At 36.0% G+C, this 21,720-nt stretch overlaps 1 protein-coding gene and 1 pseudogene across 1 annotated transcript in view; one reads left to right on the top strand and one right to left on the bottom strand.

Annotated features, from left to right (window-relative positions):
• The window catches only part of HNMT (histamine N-methyltransferase), a 35,058-nt gene that overhangs the window by 12,402 nt on the left and 936 nt on the right, over positions 1-21,720 (bottom strand). Inside the window, exon 2 of the mRNA XM_074335751.1 lies at positions 17,068-17,120. Within this exon, the coding sequence (XP_074191852.1) occupies positions 17,068-17,120 (53 nt within the window). The remainder of the gene's footprint in view (positions 1-17,067; positions 17,121-21,720) is intronic.
• Positions 27-2,672, top strand: LOC109458698 (broad substrate specificity ATP-binding cassette transporter ABCG2; annotated as a pseudogene).

The following is a 21,720-nucleotide window of genomic DNA, read 5'->3' as shown; positions in this document are numbered from 1 at the left end:
CCGTGGGGTGGTAACTTACCAGTCTGTTTGCCACACGTAAAGGCAGAAACTCTCAGATATCTTCTAGTAATGACCACATTTTTATCACAGTGTCACAAAGAAACACCCTTGGCCTCCCCAGGACAACCTCCAACCACCTGAAGACATTTACTGAAGTAGCTATGTTAAGTTTCTATAACATGTATTATTGAGAAAAGTGAAGAGTGGCTTTCTAATTGGTTGAAAAACAGTTGAGAAAGAAATATTAATGAATATCAAAGGGATCATGAGACCTGGCCTCAACACTATTCTGGGACCCACAGGTGAAGGCAAATCTTTGTTTTAGATGTCTTAGCTTTAAGGAAAGATCCACAGGGATTATCTGGAGATGTTTTGATAAATGGAGCACCTCAACCTGCAAATTTCAAATATAACTCAGGTTATGTGATACAAGATAATGTTGTGATGGTAACTCTGACAATGAGAGTAAATTTATAGTTTCAGCAGCTCTTTGACTTCTAACAACTATGACAAATCATGAAAAAAAAATGAACAGATAAACATGGTCATTCAAGAATTAGGTCTGGCTAAAGTGGCAGATTCCAAGATTGGAACTCAGTTTTTCCCTGATGTGTCTGGAGAAGAAAGCAAAAGGACTGGTATTGGAATGGAGCTTATTACCGATCCATCCATCTTATTCCTAGATAAGCCCACAACTGGCTTAGATCCAAGCTCAGCAAATGCTGTCCTTTTGCTCCTGAAGAGATGTCTAAACAGGGATGACCCCTCATCTTCTCCATTCATTAACCTCATTATTCCATTTTCAAGTTGTCCGATAGCCTCAGCTGATTGGCCTCCGGAAGACTAATGTTCCATGGGCCTGGGGTACTCTGCATCAGCTGGTCACCACTGTGAGCTCCATAATAATCCTGCAGATTTCTTCCTGGATGTCATTCATGGAGACTCCTCTGATGTGATATTAAACAGAGAGGATGAAGATGGTGAAGCCCAGGAGACGGAAGAGCCTTCAAAGGAGATAAGCCACTCATAGAAAAATTAGTGGAGTTTTATGTCAACTTTGTCTTCTTCAGAAAAATGAAAGTTGAGTTAGATCAACTCTCAGGAGTTCAGAAAAAGAAGAGTGTAGCCTTCAAGGAGAACACCTATGCTACCTCCTCCTGTCATCAACCCAAATGGATTTCCGAGAGTTCACACAAAAACGTACTGGGTAATTCTCCAGGCATCTATAGCTGAGGTAATCATAACAATCTTCCTGGGACTGGCTATAGGTGGCACTTTCTGTGATCTAAAAAGTGTCCCGGTGGGAGTCCAGAATAGAGCTGGGGTGCTCTTCTTCCTGACAAATAACTAATGTTTCAGCAGTATGACATCCCTGGAGCTCTTTGCAGTTGGGAAGAAGCTCTTTATACATGACGTGTCAATGGATACTACAGAGTGTCATCTTATTTCTTTGGAAAACTGTTATCTGATTTACTACCCATGAGGATATTAGCAAGTATTATATTTACTTGCATAACATACGTCTTGTTAGGATTGACCCCAGTGGTGGAGGTCTTCTTCATCATAATGTTTACGCTTATGATGGTGGCTTATTTGGCTAGTTCTATGGCACTGGCCATAGCAGCAGGTCAGAGTTGGTATCCACAGCAACCCTTCTCATGACCATCTCTTCTGTGTTTATTATGATATATTCATGGCTGTTGGTCAGTCTCAGAACCATTGTGCCTCGGCTGTCATGGCTTCAATACTTCAGCATTCCTCAATATGGCTATGTGGCTTTGCACCATAATGAATTTTTGGGACAGAACTTCTGCCCAGAACACAATATAACAGCAAACAATACCTGTAGCTTTGCAATATGTACTGTACTGGCCAAGAATTATTGATAAACCAGGGCATCGACCTCTCACCTCGGGACCTGTGGAAGAATCATGTAGCCTTGGCATGCGTGACTGTTATCTTCCTTACAATTGCCTACCTAAAATTGTTGTTTCTTAATTTTTTTTTAATTCCTTGCTATTTTACATAATTTACCTACACATTAAAAAAGGAGCACCTTGATTTAAATATTCAAAAAAAAAATCTGTCTTACTAAGAAAGCCCTGCCACATTGTCTATGGTGCAGAACAGCTAGGTTGTAAGTAGGAATAATAATGTGATTTGAGGAGGGCTATGATTGCTATTCATTCATTCATTGATTCAATATCTTATTGCATTACATTAAATCTAAGATGTCATTGGTTATAGGATGCAATCAACCCTTCCTTTTGTATCACTAAGTCAAAAAAAAGCATTGTCCATTACAATTTTGAGATATCATTAACTAGAAGATGTATCCCAATTTCACAGGTGTTAATATAGGAAAAAAATACACCTTAGAATGAACTAGGCTAGGCCAGAAGCATACAAAATCTATGTCAGATGCAAAATATGTCAGGTACCAAATAGGGTACAAAAATGTCAGACATCTGCCTTCAAAAACACTACTGTCTAGTGGAAGAGATAGACAAGGAATGAACCCTGACTGGGTTGGGCTGAGGAAAGAAGACAGTGAGGGACAGGATAGGAAGAGAGGTCAGAGAGATGGAAAGCTTCATGGCGGGAGCTCACTCCTGAGCTCTGTGTTATAGGTAGGTAGAAGTTAACCCAGAAACTTCTGGGGAAGTGAAGAATTGCAGGTAGAGAGGACAGGAAGATGGAGGCATGAAGTCAGGATGCAGAATAGTGCATGTGGGACTACTGGCAATTCAGTTTTGGAATGTTGGGCAAGGCAGGGTCTCCAAGAAAGAGGTGACACCAGAGAGGTAAGTGGAGAACAGGTTATGGCAGAATAGGTATTTATGCATTAATTCAAGAACCAACTGCTAATTGATTGTTTACTATGTGTCAAACACTGCACTAGGCTCTAGCAAGTGATAAGAGACATAGATACCCTCCTTGATGAAAATTTAGCCTGCACGAGAGAGATGGTCGTAAGTTGGATGGACTTGAATCCCAAACCTGTCTTTTCCCCTTACTAGGTGTATATTATCTTTGGCAATTTGCTTTACCACTCCAAGGTATATTTCTCTCATCAGAAAAATAGCAATAATAGTACATAATTTATTGGTTGTGAGGGTATATAAAGCACAGTATAAGATAGAGTTGGCACCCAATAAATGTTAACTGTTCATTTTTATTGTTATTGAATCTCTCTCTTTAAAAATATCTCTTCTCCCTATCACTGATTCCTTCAACTTAAGTTTTACACTTTTATTCTCTTAGGTTATGATGTTGACACCTTCACTAAAATAGACCAATGTTCTGGCAAGACTAGCATATTAAAATGATGTTAGTCTTTAATGTTTTATTATAAATTACATTAAAGGAACTTTTTCAAGGTTAGATATGGCAGGCAACAAAAGCATAGGTCACTAAACTGGGAGATCTGGAATGAATGAGATGAGGAAGATAAATCAGGAACAAAATATACTAGTGTAGGAAAAGAGGGGAATCTAATGGTATAATGAGAGCCACAAGTACTGGTAATAAGAGATGGTGGGGTTTGGGGGAGAAGGATGGGAAGGAAGCTGAAATGGAGGATGAGGAGCCTACGTGACAATTTTCTCCAAAGCTGGCCCCACCGACATGAAACCTTTAATTTCTTCCTTAATAATTCTAGCTGCCATTTACTGGCTACCTACCATTTGTCAAACACTGTACTAGGCATTTTACTTGGAACATCTTATTTAATCCTGACCACCATACTATCACAAACTTCACAAGATTATATCCAACCAGAGAAGGTGATTTGAGTAACTTGACACTCAAGGGATGTTAATACATCCAAAATTTAAGACACATTTGTCTGACTCTAAAGTGTTTGCTCTAACTATTTCATACTAAGAAATAGTAGGATACCAAATACTAAAAGGACATAAGACTTTTTTTTCCTTCTCTATAGTAACTATTTTTGAAGGATAAGTAAAATAACTAAGGCAAAGGCTGATAGGGAAAGCTGTGGGCTAATGAGCACTAAAGAGATTACAGCTTGCCCAAAGAACTAGGGGCCAAAAGTTCTGTTCTTGCCTCTATCAGTTTAGCCATATATTTTAAGTTAAAAAATAAATAAATAAATAAATTATGAGGATGCCAAATCCAACATTTTGAAACTGAGATAGTTAAAATGCAATTATTTCCCCCCTGGGGCTTGATGAGCTCTTCTTCTAAGATGGAGCCCAACATTTTGGACCTGCCCAAATGGCAGAATGTACCTAGCATATCCCTAGGGTATGTTCCGAGCTGTTTTCTGTGTCTGTGAGGTTTTGTTTCTTTATTTGTTTGTCTTGTTCCTTTGCTGCTTTCTGCTGGCTAGTCAGAGCCAGCTAGTACCTCCTCTTAGGGCAATGACAGAGGCCACAATGCTAGACTTGCAACTGAGATAGAAACTATGGTGCACATAACAACCTCAAGAACGTGCGACCATGTGTGGGCATGAACCATCCATGCATTTGCAGAAATGAATGAACAAAAAGAGGGGATAATGAAACTATTTCCTCAGGAGTTAGCACATAAAATCCACCTCTGACTTCATAAGTCAGGTAACCATACTTCCTGTCTGCCAGGGACACTTCCTCTTGATGCTCATTGTGATGGCGTCCCATGTGGTTTTCTTTCTTATTTTAAGTTTTCTTGTATATTTTTTAAATTTATAACAAAGTATTATCATTAGAACTTTATTTTTGAAAATAGGTTTTAAAAGAACTATTTAATAAATAGACAAATATAATAAAAACTTGTTCAATAAATATTTCAAAAAGTTATAATAATTTTAATTATTTTATCTACTTCCACCACCTCTCACTCTTAAAAGTATCCTGAATTTGACAATAAATAATGCCACTGTGCTCATAAGGCACTTATTTTCAGTGCTATATTTGTTATTTATAGTGGACTCTATTATTCCTTATTGTGAGATTAGATAGATAATAGATGATAGATAGATAGATAGATAGATAGATAGATAGATAGATAGATAGATAGATAGACAGACAGACAGAGAGTGAGAGAGAGCTCCCATAAGATAATATATTCCTTGGTCTCATAGCCTTCATAGTTTTCTTTCTAGTATCCCTCAAAATTAGGAGACATGAATTTTTAAAAATGATTTATATGAACCTCTTTCCCAACAAAGAAAGTCAACAGAGAAGATGTTCAGATGTTCTATAGTATTACAGTCTAGTCTAAACATTTAGCATTTCATTATACGTATTTTCTTAATACATCACCTAGCCACCCAAACTTTGCTCCTTCGTTCATCTTCCTTCCCTGGCCATCTGTAAGTTTTCCTGCTAAATGTTTCTTTACATTCTTTTTTTCAGCCCTACTAGCAATGCCTTTGTTCAGGCCCAAATGATCCATCTCTTAGAATACTATAAAAACATCCTAAAAAATTCAGCCTATTTCTATTAAACTTTGTCTTCTTCAAAGCCATCACTACAATAACCATTAAACTCTAAGCTAAGCAAGGCTATCACTTCCCTTCTTAAAACCTTCTCAAAAGATTAAGAACAGAATTACCATATGACCCAGCAATCCCTCTTCTGGGTATCTACCCAAAAAATCTGAAAACATTTATCCATAAAGACATATGTGCTCTAATGTTCATTGCAGCTTTAGTCACGGTGGCCAAGACATGGAAACAACCAAAGTGTCCTTCGATAGGTGAATGGATAAAGAAGATGTAGTATATATACACAATGGAATATTACTCTGCCATTAGAAAAGATGAAATACTGCCATTTGCAACAACATGGGTGGATCTTGAGATTATTATGCTAAGAGAAATAAATCAGACAGAAAAAGTTGAGAAACATATGACTTCACTCATATGTGGGATATAAAACTGAAAGCAACAAAAGGAACAAGACAAACAAAGAAACAGAAACTCATAGACATGGAAAACAGTTCAGTGGTTACCAGAGGGTAAAGAGAGGGGAATGGTAGATGAGGGAAAAGGGGATCATATATATGGTGATGGAAGGAGAACTGACTCTGGGTGGTGAACACACAATGGGATGTATAGATGATGTATTACAGAATTGTGCACCTGAAACCTATGTAATTTTACTAACAGTTGTCACCCCAATAAAATGAAAACAAACAAAAACAACCTTCTAATGACTAATCAACTGGATAAAGTACAAGCTCCTTAACTGAGCATAGAACACCCTGCTATTCTCATCTCTCACAACTTCATAGTTTGAAACTTGGCTCCAGGAACCCTGAATTTCTTACATTTCCACCCTGCATTCTCCCTCTCTGATCTCATATACACCATGCTCTTCCATGTTCTTTGTCCTTTGCCCCTGCTTTCTCCTCTGCCATAATTACTCTCCCCTCGTTTCCTCACTTCCTCTGACCAACTTATGCATCTTGAACACTTCCACACATGACTGATTACCTTGGAATTCATTCCCACAGAGCCTGGAAGTAGCATCAGAGTCCTTTATACAGAAAGTACACATCAACTGACTAGAGTTGGCAACACAGATAAAATTGTCTTGTGTTCCCTGTTCTAAATTATTGCTTTACTTCACCTATTTTATTTACTAGCAAAAACTTGATGCCAATGAGTTTGTTAAATAGCATCAAAGACTCTAAAATGGTAGATTGAAGAACTGAATGGGTTTGATCATCGATCAGTAAAAAGCATATGAAGGATTATCAGACCTCACACTATCAGGAACCAGCAGTAAAAAGATTCAGAATAAAAGGGTGGGGGTGGGGTGGGGAAGAGACAATTTGTTCTTTCTCAACTGAAACCTGACCAGGAGGTGAAACATTATGAATGTGCTCCAGTATCAGACGTTAAGCACTCTATAAATGCTTCTAGAGAGCACACAAGCCAAACTAATGTACCATAAGAATGGGGGAAAGTAAACTAGAAATGAATCAAATATTTTGGAAATTCTGAGCAAATTTAGTGGTAAACAAAAGAAACGTGAAAGCCAATGGCCTGCTTTTATTGTGTACTGCCAAGTCTTCTGGAAATCTTAACTTTGAGATCCAGAAAACAGCACGTAAGGGGAATGAGGCAATACATGTTTATTTTATAGTCAGTCCTCTTTCACATATGAGTTCTCATTATGCTTTCCATAATCATAATTCTGACAACTGTAAGCTACTTATTTTGACATCCTAAGCCTTCAGACACATAAACTCCAGCAGTTGTTTGGGTTAACTGAAGCCTCTTTACGTATTTCTCCCCGAAGTTTTGTAACAAAATCTACAAAGTTTCCCATGACAAATGAAAAAATTGTAACGATTAAACAACTTTATTCCAATAATACTATCCTTCTTTTCTTTCTCCTCCCCTTCTCCCCTCCCGTCCCCTCTCCTTTTGTGACACCAAAGCAAATTAATGATTTTGGAGTCTGCATTTTATGATGATGTTACTGATTTTCTCAGTTGATCAATATGTGGAACTTGCGCAAAGTTAGGAAAATCAAGATATGTGTCAGCATCAATCAAAAATTATTTTCTTTTAGGCTGGATTGTGGATATTTTTTCTGTTCTGTTCACTCCTGTGTTATTTTCTATCAAACAGAATATGCTGACTTTTTTATTTGGAAAGTTAAATGAAAACTAACTTTTAAAAACCTCGTTCCTTGCAAATCCCTTTCCTTTGTACCATCCTTTTACTCAAATCAGCCACAACTATAGAATGATTTCTCATGTCTCCTTTCTGGGGTACATTGAGTGTTTCACTTAATTTTACATAGAGATGTTTTTGTGGTTATAATATCTTGCTTTTATATGACCCATATTTTAAATGCATCATGCCTATATTTAAAGAGGGACATATAATTGTCATCCCTGACAGCAGAGCTTACAAAAAGTTAAAAAACAAGGAAGGGAGGGAATCTCATCTTCCAGACAACTGTTTTCCATTCCCTGAATTTAAAGGATATATTTAATGAGATAAGAGTATTTTTTGCTTGAAATCCAAGGTCATTTGATTAAAAATGGGGAAAAATGAAAAAGTTAAAGGCTATAGAGAAACAAAACTAAACTCAAATATAGGATTCACCAGAATTGCCTGATGCTAATTTGTTAATGCCTCTGTCCTTTAAATTGCATATCTGTAAATTAGGGATAATATGGTCTATGCTACAGGGTCATTGTCAAAGTTAGAGGAATTATATAGAGATAACTTACCATAGTTCATGATATATAGTAATTACTTAGTAAATTGAAGCTATTATACATGAACTCAACAACTATTTTTGAGCACCTTCTAAATTCCAGGTTCTAATCACCAGATACAGAAACAAATAAAACAGACAAAAATATCCAACGTTTATGGATAGTGATAAGTCCCATGGAGAAAAACAAAGGCAAAAAAGAGTGAGAAGAAGCCATGAAGGGGCCTTTGTGATTTTCAATAGAGTTGTCAAGTACGCTTCATGGAAAAGGTGACATTCAAGAGAAGTACGAAAGAGCCTAGAAATGAGGGAAATGAAGATTTACATTTCTAAATGGGCAGCTCCATAGCAAAATGACAACTTGGAAAAGCACTCATCATCATCATGAATTCATGATGGCTTGTCCTTCTGACTGAGCCCCTTTTAAATGAAACACAAATCCTAACCTGAGACCCCTGGGCTTCCCCAGATAGAAAATCTGCAGGTGAAGAAAATGGAAGATTAAATACTGTTGAGCTCTCTCCTCTCATTCAGTTTCTGTCTGTTCTTGCTTCATATCTCATATTGAAATATACGTGAATTCTTGAGATTATAAGCAGGAAAAAAAATTATTATATGTTGTGTTAATATTATTGTCTGCCTTGTTCTCTCTACTAGAATATCACACACACACACACACACACACACACACGCACAAGTTGTTTCTAGGGAGAAAAGCTGCCCATACAACTGTGCTTAGTGATGAAAAATAATTTCAGCTATGTGTTTGCCACCAGAGTAAGAACAATCTGATTTTGAGCTGCAGTGGGAAAGATAGAAGATTCTTAGATTCTTGACAAGATCACTTCTTTTCTTTCTCTCTCTGTTTCTTTTCCCTACCCTGGTGCCTCAGAGTTGAAGCAGTTCTGTCAGTATGGGAAAATTAGAATATTGAAATAGCTGTAGGGTCTCAGAAAGGGGATTATAAATATAAATTCTGAGTCAAAAGGGCATTGTCATTTGCTTTCATGTTTCTTCTGGCTGGTGGCCCAGGAACAATACTGCCGGAATGTTTCGCAACTGCTGGAGGCCTAAGAAAAGCCATGCTACGGAAATGTACTAAGAAATACAAATGTCGAGAAAATGCCTCAAAGGGTGCTGAACACTGAAGTGTAGAGATATTTGATAGACAACTCAAAAAAGACTGAATTTTGCCTTAACTTTTAATTTATAATTAAAAAAAATTAGTTTCAGGTATTTTTAAACACAGATGCTTGACTGCTACTTCAGTACATACATAGAGAGATAAATGATATACACACACTACTGTAATGTTTAAAAGTTACATTGAGTTACCTTTAATGAAGTGTTAAAGTTCTTCTACCTTCTTCATGCCCAATGACAGGATTTACAATATGAAACTACTTGAACTGGCAAACGTAGTGCAAGATAATCATGTAGTTGGTGTGACTGCATCAGTATCAGTGCGCATGCACTCGCTTGCACGCTCTGCACCATCGTCTCACGGGCTGTCTCTCACTCTGCCCCTCTCTCAAATACCTTCATGATCTCCCTTCTAAGCTCCACTCCATTGGCCCACCATGTTAATAGCATTTAAAACACAAATGTTGCTGAGGAAAATTATTAGTCATTTATACCCTAATGTGACTAGAATCTGAGAGCCTGTTGTCCTTGTGGAATAAGAAGCAAGAAATAACGAAAAACATCAAGTAGTGCAAGAAACAGACAGCAGACAGCTGCCATCCTTTGGTCAGCCTCACCCTCACGCTCATGGCTAACAGGTACTCTGAGCAGCTGTGGGAGAATCTATGGGCTCTGAACAAAAGCTCTGCTAAGCTATAACACAAGCGAGACGGTTCTTAACACATTTGTACAGGTCTAATACTATTAATATTACTGGTGAGTCAAAAAATGGCCTCGAAGAAAAACTGTCATGAAAGCATATGTGTCAGGACAGTGCTTTGGGCATCACTCAAATACCTGAAGAAGCTGTCAGAAGCCAGTGAGTCTACTCTTTATCATCATCTCTCATCAACTATAAAATTAGAGTTTTAATTGAGTTTATTTTTCATGTCCTACAGAAAACTTGAGACATAGACAAAAGTATAAAGTAGAAAATCAATATCTGACTACTAGAAAAAGCAAGAGTTAATGTTTGGTTTATTTCCTCTTAAGCTTTTTTTTTTTTTTTTTCTTTGAGCAAATAATTTTCTTTAGTTTACACAGGTGAGATCATTTTATATATACGTATATATAATTTGGACTTTCTTAACTAAGAGTTAAACCATGAATATATCAAAATTTATTTGGCTGTGTTATTTATAGTGGTAACACTATATTCTCTAAAAATATGTGCAATGCTTAATTTAATTATTAACCTTTCATATGTGATATAAAATATAAATGTATACATTTATATGTGAATCTATTAATATATATTTATATATGGAAATATATTTTACACAGTTTTAGATAGGTAGGTTGATAGTTATAATTGGTTTTAATTTTTTTTTTTTTTGCTATTATGAGGAACCTGACAATGAGCCACAAATTTTTTGCAAAAGTCTTTTTTTTCAGATGAATTGCAAGAACTAGAATTAATGATTAGAATGAGTCCCTTGATCTTTAGTGCTATGAAACAAAATTAAACAAAAAAACCCTGCCTAAGGTGCCAGCTGCTGAGAAAGGATGCAGGCTGAAGAATTATAGCACATTCTTCGAAGTCCTGGGCTAGCAAGTCCAGTCCAGTTGCTGGAGGCCTTGGAGGTGGGGGTCAGGGGTCCAGAGTAGGTGGGGAGGAGGGGTGTACGGGAGTGCAGGAGGAGGGGTGGAAGCAGCAGTTGGGGCTGTGGTAGGGCAGCAGGGGAGTGGCTATTTACCAAGTATGTCAATATTTTAACAACCAGCATGACCAGGCCTTTGAGCATGAAATCACTATCAGAATTGTTCTTGACACAATGTCACATTACTTTCAGGAACATTTTGTTTCATTTCCTACCCTTACCTTTTGTACATGAAAGCTTTTATAGGGCTATAACCTCTTCACTACTGCATATTGGCTTTCTAAATCATCTCATATTGTTCTCAGTAAATACTTGAACTTTTCTTCAATTTTCTTATATTTTGTATTAAATATGTTATTAGCTACCTAATCAATTTATTATTATTATTATTTCTACCAATTTGTTACAGTTACTAGAGACTAAGCTACAGAAGACCATGGGTAGAGACCCAGTCTCTAGAACATCCAAACCCCTTGGGGCATTATTAGGTTCAGAATGTATAAAATGAAGATGACAACAGACTTCCCCCCAACACCAAGGTTGCATGAATGTTTGTATTGAATCACAAAGTTTTACTCAATAGTGTATGTCAGTGGAAGCCTAATCACTAACTAAGAGACTATGTCCCAAACTGGCATAAGAACTGGCAAGGTACAAATTTGTCCTTCAGCAAAATTACAGATAACCAAATGCCAGGGACTTCCAAGTACATTGTAAGTAATCAAAACTGTGCATGAAAACACTCAAATGTTAACAACGACAGCAAAAAATGTAGATCTGCCACTGCTTTTTACCTATGTCACCTGATCCAGGCCATTACTGAGTTCTTATTAATTCTAAAGCTGTACAACTGAGTTTATTTGCTTTTCTAAGTATACAGTCATTTAAGGTGCAAATGACAGTTTTGTCTTAACTCTGCTCATTATCCCCTGTTATCCTGTTTCAAGCCTGACTGAATTAGCCCAAATGATCTTGTTTACTCTGGTTTTAATGACAATGGTTCCAGGGTTGTAGCACGTGTTCAGTTCTCTCAAATCTGAAATGTATCTGTCTTTAACAATAATTTCATGTTCACTGCAAGTTTTAAATACAATACAATGAGGTACACTATTTTTTGGTAAATTTATATATGGAAAGTAGCTTATGTTTTAAATAACAGAGTTGTGAATGTCTTTAACAATACTTTATATCTGAGGCCCCAAATGAGGGTTACCTGAAGTAGACCATCCTAAATCCTGTTTTATTAGTGAATCATAATCACTAGAGTACATATCCTTTTAATAATGGAGTAACTGCTAGTATGCTGCATATAAGTAAAACAATTCTTACTTATTTCAAGTTATAAGCAATTAGAATGAAGACTAAAAATTCTCTGCGTATCTAACAGTCCCATATAGAGTCCACTTCCTTAATGTAACCAAACATGGGGCTAGCCACACCAATGCCTACCTCTTTCTAGAACGTTACTCATAAAACATAAATATTTTGGACTGAAAAAGCACATTTAACAGCCCAGCCACCCAAGAAATCAGTGCCTAAGTCCCTTTCACAGCATGTCTGAAAAGTATTTTTCCAGCTTCTGCTGACATTCCTAGAGTGACAGGTAGCTCTTTACCTCCCAAGCTGTGTACTTTCATTTCTGGACAGGTTTGATCATTAGTAAATTCTAATACGGAACCAAGAAATCAATCTCTCTTTCAACCACTGGCCCATTAGGGGCAAATGTTTTGTAGTTTGATCAACAGGAAATATTTCAATATGGCAGTAAGCACATTCATATTCTTATTTTTCTGGGCAAAAATTCCCTCAATACCCTATATTTCTCCAGTCATTCCTAATTTGCTTATATAGATTGTTGGCTTATTCTGAACCACTAGAAAACATTAACCTTTGCTTCTTACCACCTTCTGGCTTCTAAACCTGACCCACTGGCTCGCTCTTCCATTTCCAGCCCTAATTATTTGTAGCTTAGAAAACAAAACCTCTGTGTCACTCTAACATGCCATTTATGGAAAAAGAAGATTAATAATCTAATAAAATTAATTTTTCAAATATCCAGTCATTACTAAGTACCTAATCTCTCCTTTACCAAGTTAACAATTAACTATTATATCTGTTTAGTACAATTTGTTGGACTGGACCAATAAATATAGAGAGAATATATAAATTCAAGAGACCTGAGTTTTGTTCTGACTTGGTGGTTCTAAGGTTTCTTATTTGTAAATTGAGTATGTTGATGGTCTTCTATTTTTTAACCTCTGTAGGAACGCTGGTGTCCCTATATTACAGAACAAGAAAACCACATAACTGCTGTCAACAACCAAAAATTGTTATGAGAAAGTTCAAACCACCAATACTTCATATGTGAGTCGCTTTAGTGGATTAAAAATCTATGTAATATACTATTATATAGGGCATAGCAATTAAATCGGTACACAACAGGTTAATATGAATAGAAGTGGGAAGCTGGATAAAGTGAGATTATTTGAGTTCTAATCCTGTTTAATCCCCATAAAATTTTCTGGCATTTAAATATAAGAACTGAACAGAGCAGCAGATAAAATGATTCTCCTTTAAGCAGAGCCCACAGCAAAGGGAATACATTGCCCGTTACTGCTTTCAGGAATATTTTTCTAGGTGTAAATGTATGCACTGTAAATTAATAGCATTCTCCCTCACCAAAAAAAAGTATGAGTTTTTTTTCTCTATGTACCATCTAGACAACACTCACTAAAAGTTGAATAATAATGAAGCCCCATTGAGTGGTTTAATTTTAGGAAGCATCAATGCCTAAGATGGACCCAAAAGCATATTCTATGAGATTTCAAATACAGTGCAATTGCTCTCAATATCTAAAACCAGTTGCTGAAATGAAAATGGTATGAATACTTTGAGACCTGGAATAAGGCAATCTTGCCTGCTCATTGTATTTCATTAAAGCTCATATACACACACAACTTTATACTTCCCAGTCTGGCCTCTGTAAAAACTATGCGGTCTGCATTTCTGTTCATGATTTGTTTTTCTTCTGCTTTTCTCTCTTTCCTTTTTTGAGTTCACATATTTCATACATTTTCCTAACATTAAACATATAATCTATAGATAGCAGTACTGTTTATCAATTGTATTTACTGATGTAGTAGATTACTTAAAGATGACATAAAAAGTTTCCCACCGATGTCCTTTCTTTTCAACTGCTCAGAGCCCTAATAATTGCTTGGCTTCTGACTTGAAATTGCCAAAAACCTTTCAAATATTTACATTGTCTCTTAAACTATGGAACCTCTCTCCACACAAACATCAACCTCTACAGAAGAGAGTCAGAAGACAGAAAGAGTACATATGCACCACCTGCTCACGTTTCTGAAAAGAAAATCAAATAGGCCACCAAAGAAAATGAGCACTAAGTGACATAAAAGCACCAATTTCACATAGGAAAGTTTTGTTTGTTGCTTTTGGTATGTTTTTCCATTGTGGTGGGGAGGAGTGGTAGCACTGTTATGAATGCAGAAAGAATATTTACACCAAAGGCATGCAGAATATGATCTGCAGGTTTCTGGGCAACCAAGAAGATCTAGGAAGTAAAACGAAAGAGAACTATAAGCTAAGACTGAAGCAGACTCCGGTAAGATGCATTATGGGAGCTGAGCCAAAGGTACCAGAGAAGGCCAACGACCTTGTTTACCAGGCATTGGAGTTCAGTGACTGATTTGGAAGGGTAGTCAAGCCACAGACTTGACTCTTAGCAAAGAGTCTTTTGCTTTGACTCTTAGCAAAAGTCGCAGACACACTGTAGACTGTGGAACATATAGGGCGACCACTTCTCTAGGCAAGAATAGGAAATTCCTCGCTGTATAGTAATATGTTGTTCTTTTGCCCAGTGCTTGAAGTTAGGCAATAACAGGTTATCAGATAAGTATGCCCCAGTGGGTACATGAGCCCTCAAGCTGAGTGCTCATATGAGTGGGGTTTCCTCTCCCCTACAAAATACTGCTCTTCCAGGCCAGGGACACCTAGACCTCGAGATTTTTAAATGTATGACTTTTGATTTCATGTAGCTTATTTTAGCAGTGAAAGCTAAGCATAGCTTGAATTTTTCTTGGAGTTATTATATTTCTGATCAATTTCTCATGAAGAGTAACCTTAATGGGCACCCACATTCTCCCCAAGGCAGAGCCTGCTTTTAATACAATGTTAGGGTTCAGTCAAAACTCCAAGTATTGTTCCCTTTGTTTTGATAAGTTCTCTATATTAGCTCCTATGTGCACCTTTATGTAAAGAATAACTGTGTGGGCCAAATGTTCCTTTCTCTAGATAGCTTATAAGCATCTGGATAAATTTACATTAGAAATTCAATTAACTTTATATTAGAAGGTCAATTAACTTGGCCACGATAGAGATTGTTTTAATTACTTTCCTTGTACGTCTTCTCTTCTTCTCCAAGCACAAGTGACCATATCAAATGATAGTCTCATTGCCTGTCGTTTGCCTGAAACTCATGTGCAAAACACCCTGGAAGTGACTGTCTTGGTTAAATGAATTATTATTAGAGCACTCTTTGGGCAATTCATCACTCTTATAATCCTTAGGACTTAAAATACCAAGTAAGCAATAATAGAGTATTTCAGTTTAAACACTCTCTATAAGATCATTCGCGATAATATCCTTTATTATTTGTCCTTGTTGGTTTCTATTTTATTGGTGAAAGATGATAAAGTAAAATGATTTTAAAGGTTAGTCCTTATTACATTATAGCGCAGTATATTTTATGAGAAATGAACAAACGATGACATGGAAAAAGTATCTATCCCATTCCATTAGAAGGCTCTTGGTTATCCTTGTGTTAATATGGGCCACAATTTACTCATTCATATGGTGCTAGAACTCTTATACTTAAGAGGCTCAAGAGGTTACCACATACCACTATGTAACAAATGGTATTGCAATATCCACTAGTTACTAAGTGGTAACAAATACTAAGCCATCACTCAGTGATTATTCCAAAAGAAAACAATAAAAAGGGAGGAAGGAAAGAAGGGAGGGAGGGAGGAAGAGAATAAGAAAGAGAGGGAGAAAGGAAGACAGAAATAATACATATGACTACATTTTACATATTAATACATTAACTCAGACCTCCAGATGACCAGCAACTTAAAAATAAAGAAAACACAACTCAGGAGTTGGATCTGAAGCAAAGCCTGGGGATGGATTTTTTTTTTATTTTTGCAGAAGATCAGCCTGCACCTTACAGGAACAGTAGTAGTGTGCTAATCACTTTATAAATGTTATTTCTATAATTCTTACTATAACTTTATGTTATATAATTCATTGTCCCCGTAAGAAAACTGAAGCCTGTGTTTCAGCCAAGGTCACACAGTTCATTGGTGGCAGAGTCAGAAACTATGCCCACATCAATCTGCCTTCCCAGACTTTCCATTTTCCCCTAAGATAAAAGCACTGGCTCTAAGAGTAATGAGACCATGAAAAGCTTAGAAAAGGAGGCTGGGGAGTGTGCTGAATGTTTAGAGGGAAGTTTTGGAACTGAATCAGAGGAAGGGAGTAGTTTAGGCAAGTGCAGCTCAAAGAGTGGGGTCACAAGCATATAAATTAACTACATCATTAAGCATATTTCCCCCCATAGCAATAGTTTCTCAATGGAGGGAGCTGTGCACTTATTTACATTTCAGTGCACACTTCTTATCTTTTTGTGGACCGGTAACAGTTTGCAAACCAGCAAGCAGTCCAAGGACCACACTTTAAGCTTAAGAAATTTCTTATGAAATTTTCTTTTTCTGTGAACAGTTAAATCATTTTGGATAAAAGTTATCCAAATATATCCTGTATGTTTTTCCATTTATAAAAAAGAAAGCCACCTCTTCTCTACATTACAGAGAGTAACAGAGGTTGATGTCCTAAACCCTGTAAATCTATGGGGTATTAATCTGAGTTGAAGTGGTATTACTCTTACTAGTTTTAATAAGCTAATGTCTTCCAAATGCAAAGCAAAATAGTTTTCCCAAAGAATGAACAATATTGCCATCAAACAGAATCATGCTTACGTAAAGTGAAAGACGCATTTTAAAATGTGTTATTCATACCTGCACCTCCGCCAATGCTTAGAATCTTAATTTCTGATTTTGTGTCTCCAATCCTGAAAAAAAAAAAAAAAAATGATGTCGTTTAAGAAAAATGTGCTAGGTACTTGGTATAATTTGATTATCAAATCTAGTTGAGAGAACAGACTACAATTATAGTGAATAAAAATTAGGCTAACATAAAAGATTCCATTAATTCAGTAGTTATATTAATATCTTTAGAAATCTTTAGAAATATAGGTTTCATTCATTAACAATCTTGAACTGGTCAACTTTTAAAATACAGTATAAATATCTCAGAATAAACCATTTGTTTAGAATTTATTTGGAGAAAAAGAACAGAAAAAGTGGGCCTTTGAGTCTGGTGATATAATTAGCCATTCACTGTATATGGGGAAAAGGCTAAGGTGATTCATATTATCTGTGTGATACCTTCCTTCTTTTCCTTCCTTCTTGTTAACTTCTTTTCAGTGAACAAGTGTTTATTAAATATTTACTATGTGCCTATTCTAGGTATTGAGAATATAAAAATGAAGAAGATACTTCTTTGTTCTCAAGTGAAATGTGAGATAATAAAGCCAAACATTATGACTCTAGTACAAGAAATAGAGTGGGATTGATGGACTGGAAAACAACAGTATGATTTGCTTTAGACTGATGTAAAGGGGTCAGAAAAAAGTATGAGTGCACAATGACTGCCAAATTTCCAGCGTGGATGACTTGGTGAAACATGGAGCTAAAAATTGTGCTGGAGAATATAGTTTGATGGCAAGTTTACATTTTGTTAGGGTTTTGTTTGTCTGTTTTGTTTTGATAAATCTGAACTCAACAGAAATCTGGATATGTAAGATTTAATCTGGGTGGGAGAGATCAGCATCAAAGATATATTCTGGAGGATTGTTGTCATAAAGTAATGGTCAAAATTAGGAGAGTAGATGCCATCACCCAAGGATATTGCAAATGGAAGAGCAGTGGGGTGATGATGCAGTACGAACTTTTAAAAGTCACTGGATTATGGGAAATACACAAAGAAGACAGAGGAAAACAGTAAAGCTCAGAGAGATGATAGGAATATTAGAGAAGGAGAAAGCCATCTATAGTGTCAAAAGTAGTGGAGTATACTGCTAAAAAATAAAAAAGGAAATATCTCCATTGAATTTGGCAACATGAATATCTTTGAAAATAGCAGTTTTAAGAGAAGGTTGAGGGCAGAAGTCAAATAGCAGAGGGATTAAAAATGAACTTGATAAAGAGGAAGAAGACCTAGAGAGTGCTGAAAATAGGATGAAAGAGTGAGAAGAAAAAGGTGACTATTAGAGGGGAGACATGAACTCAAAGGATGTTATTTGTTTGTTCAGGCGTTAGGATGGTAAACAAGTCTGTTCTTTTGCTAAAGTGGAAGAGCCTGCACAGAGTAATAGGATGAAGACAGGTTAAAGCAAGGTTCTTAAGGAAACTGGAAAGCACAGAGTCAAGCACACCTATGAATGAGTTGCCTTCCTTAGTTCTAATTATCTTCCAACTCATAATCATGAGCCTTAATATACCCATTCCTATCTAAGCTCTTGGTTAATTCTTAAAAATGCTTGTCTGTGGATAGTACAGTGAGGCTATGGAGCAGAGCACCCACGTTGAAATTCCAGTTTACTGATATGTTTGTTACCTTGAGCAAGTTATTTAACTTCTCTGCATCTTTATTACCTCTGAAATAGAATAATAATACCATCTACCTTATAGGATTGTAATAATGGTATCTAACTCATGGAGGAGTTATGAGCATTAAATTATTTAATTCATCTAAATCTCTTGGAAATTGGGTCGGCTCATGATAAGCATACAACATATATTAGCAACTATTATTATTCCAGGTATAGCTAAGGGACTTACATGAATTAACTCTTTGAATCCTCACAACTCTTCTGTGAGTTACTATTATCCCATTTCATATATTGTAATAACTAATAATTATTGAAAACTTACTATTTTCCAGGCAAGGATCTAAATGCATTACGTATAACAACAACAAAAACATTTACTATTTACAGCTACATACTGTAACTCTCCCCATCCCACTCTTCACTTCCAGATAGGGGACTGAAGAAGTCTTCCCTAGAAAAACAAGCTATCTCAGGGAGTAAACTTGCATATATTGACACCTGAGAATCTCCCAACAAACAGCTGAGTCCACATCCAATTGCAACAATGAGCTATCCACTCAACAAACTTTTCCCTTACATACACAAGGAGGATCTGAATCACTTTTGAGAGCCTCATTATTTGATTGGATGGACAACCAAGTCTAATCAAATAGCTGGGGAGCTCTCCTAACATGAGAGACAGAGACCAAAAGAAACAAAAACAGAACTCAACATGCAGAGAAAAATGGGCAATTTTATAACAGATAAAAGAAGGAACTACACGTTTGAAAGGTGAACAGGATGTGAACAGGATGCTATAAAAATATAACATTTGGAAACTAAAAATATAATAGCAAAAAATTAACAGAAGAGCTAAAAGAAAAAATATAGAAAATTGGAAATACAAGAAAATTAAGGAATCAATTCAGAAGGACTGGTGTTTGATGAATACAAGTTCCAGAAAGAAAAAAAAGAGAGGGGAGGAATGAGTGAAAAATACCGAAGTTTCCTTGAAGGATCTAAAGGTCCATTGAAATGGCGCAGGCAATACCAACAAAAATGGGTGAAAAGGACCCACACCACAACCCATTATCTTAAAATTTTATAATACTAGATAGAGAAGATCCTAAAAGCTTCTACGTAGGAAAAACAAAAACAAAACAAAAACAATAAAAAGGTCATAAGCCAAAGATGATAAATTTGAATGGTACTGGATTTCTCAACAATAACTCTAGTAGCTAAAAAACAATGGAAGGATACTTTTAAATCTCTGATATAAAATCATTTCAGCATAGTCTTATACCTAGTCAAACCACCAAACAAAGATGAGCATGGAGTGAAGGCATTTTTAAATATACAAAGACTCAAAAAGTTTACCTCCCATGTAAATTTTTCTTGGGAAGCTGTTAAACGATTAATTGAAGAAAAAAAGAAAGAAAGAAAAGAAAAAAAGCCAAGACAAAGGAAACCAAGAAAAGAAGGGCCTAAGTCCCAGAATCAGGGAATCCAATACTAGAGAGAGGAGAAGAGAATTTCTAGAACATGAAATAAATTCCCTTATCTATAATTGTATAGCAGGCCAAGGGCAAATCACCACAGACTGGGGAAAAAAGAACAGAGAACACAAGAAAAGATGTTCCCCTAGGAAAAATTAACAGCCTACTTGATTTGTTGGACTATATTGAGAGGAGATTAATACTTCTGCTTGTTGAGGTATAAATAATGATAGGTACATAGAAAACTACGAAGAAGCTAAAATTAAAACAATAGTTAACTCTAGGTAAAACAACAAAAAGTACATAAAAGGGAATGTAATTGTAGTATAGTGTATTGTTCAATTATAAATAATATGTATAGAGGTAAAATGATATAACACTCAAATTATCTATACAAAAATTTTGAAATACATTCACATGATAAAGGAGGAAATGTGCATGTTTATTTAGCTATTTTAATACAATAAACTTAGAGAAGAATAACATGTTATTTAGAATTACGATAGAAAATTCCATAAAAAACAACTAAAAGATTTGAGTGTTGAAAGTAGTTGCTTCTGGAGAGTGGGAGTCAGGGATGGGATTGGGTAGGGCATGGAACCAGTGTTTTTGTTGCTGTTGTTGTTATAAGCTTTTTAGAACCATTTGACCTTCAAAAAAATTGTTGGAATAAAAAATTAGGCAGGCATATCGCCTACATGTAACTTAGAAAAAACTTTAAGCAGCAATTTGAAGGTGCTTCAGCTAACTCTCATTCCAAACATCACCTTCAGGAAAAAAGTTACTTTTTGAATAAATGATACTTTGATGTAGATCATTCCTAATTATAATGCAAAATTAGTTATGCCTTTGGAAGTTCTTCAGAACAAATTCTACATTCAATATTTCCAATTAGATTGTATACACCTTGAAGATGGGGGGTCATCATTTATTATGTTATATCCATCCATGGTGTTTCTTCAAACCAAACTGATGGCTAAAGAAAACCAAGTACATGGATAAGCTATAGACATGAACACAGATATATAGTTCTGCAAAAGAACTCAGAAATTAACTCATTACCTTTAATTTTAGAAGTGAACAAAAAGACCCGAAAGAGTAAACTATAATTAGTTTCCGGATAAGAAGTTTGCTGCCTGCTTTGATTTTTGCATTATTATTACTTTTTAATTATTAATAAGTTATATAATACTCTAGTTTTAAAAAACACATAAATTGTATGTCAACTATAATTGAAAACATTTTTTAAGTTGAGAAGAAACACATCTAAAAACTGAACCATGAAAAACAGAAAGGGAAATAATTCCATACACATCCAACAATGTCTGCTGTGGTCAGGCAGAAGTACTGTACTATCCTGGTGAGAGACTTTCAAGCCTGTGAGAGAGAAAGCCAGCAAAAGATAAAATATCAGTTCTTTTGCTGTTGCAAATTGGATCTACAGTCACTCATTTCTTCCTACTAGTTTTCCATCATTATTTCCTGAAGCAGAGTAAGTTACAGCAATCCACCCCTAGATAAGT

The sequence above is a fragment of the Rhinolophus sinicus genome, linkage group LG01 (assembly GCF_036562045.2).
Source record: "Rhinolophus sinicus isolate RSC01 linkage group LG01, ASM3656204v1, whole genome shotgun sequence".
NCBI classification, from domain to species: Eukaryota; Metazoa; Chordata; class Mammalia; order Chiroptera; family Rhinolophidae; genus Rhinolophus; species Rhinolophus sinicus.
The sequence above is the reverse complement of the archived record's forward strand: the minus strand, read 5'-3'. Positions and strand labels throughout refer to the sequence as shown.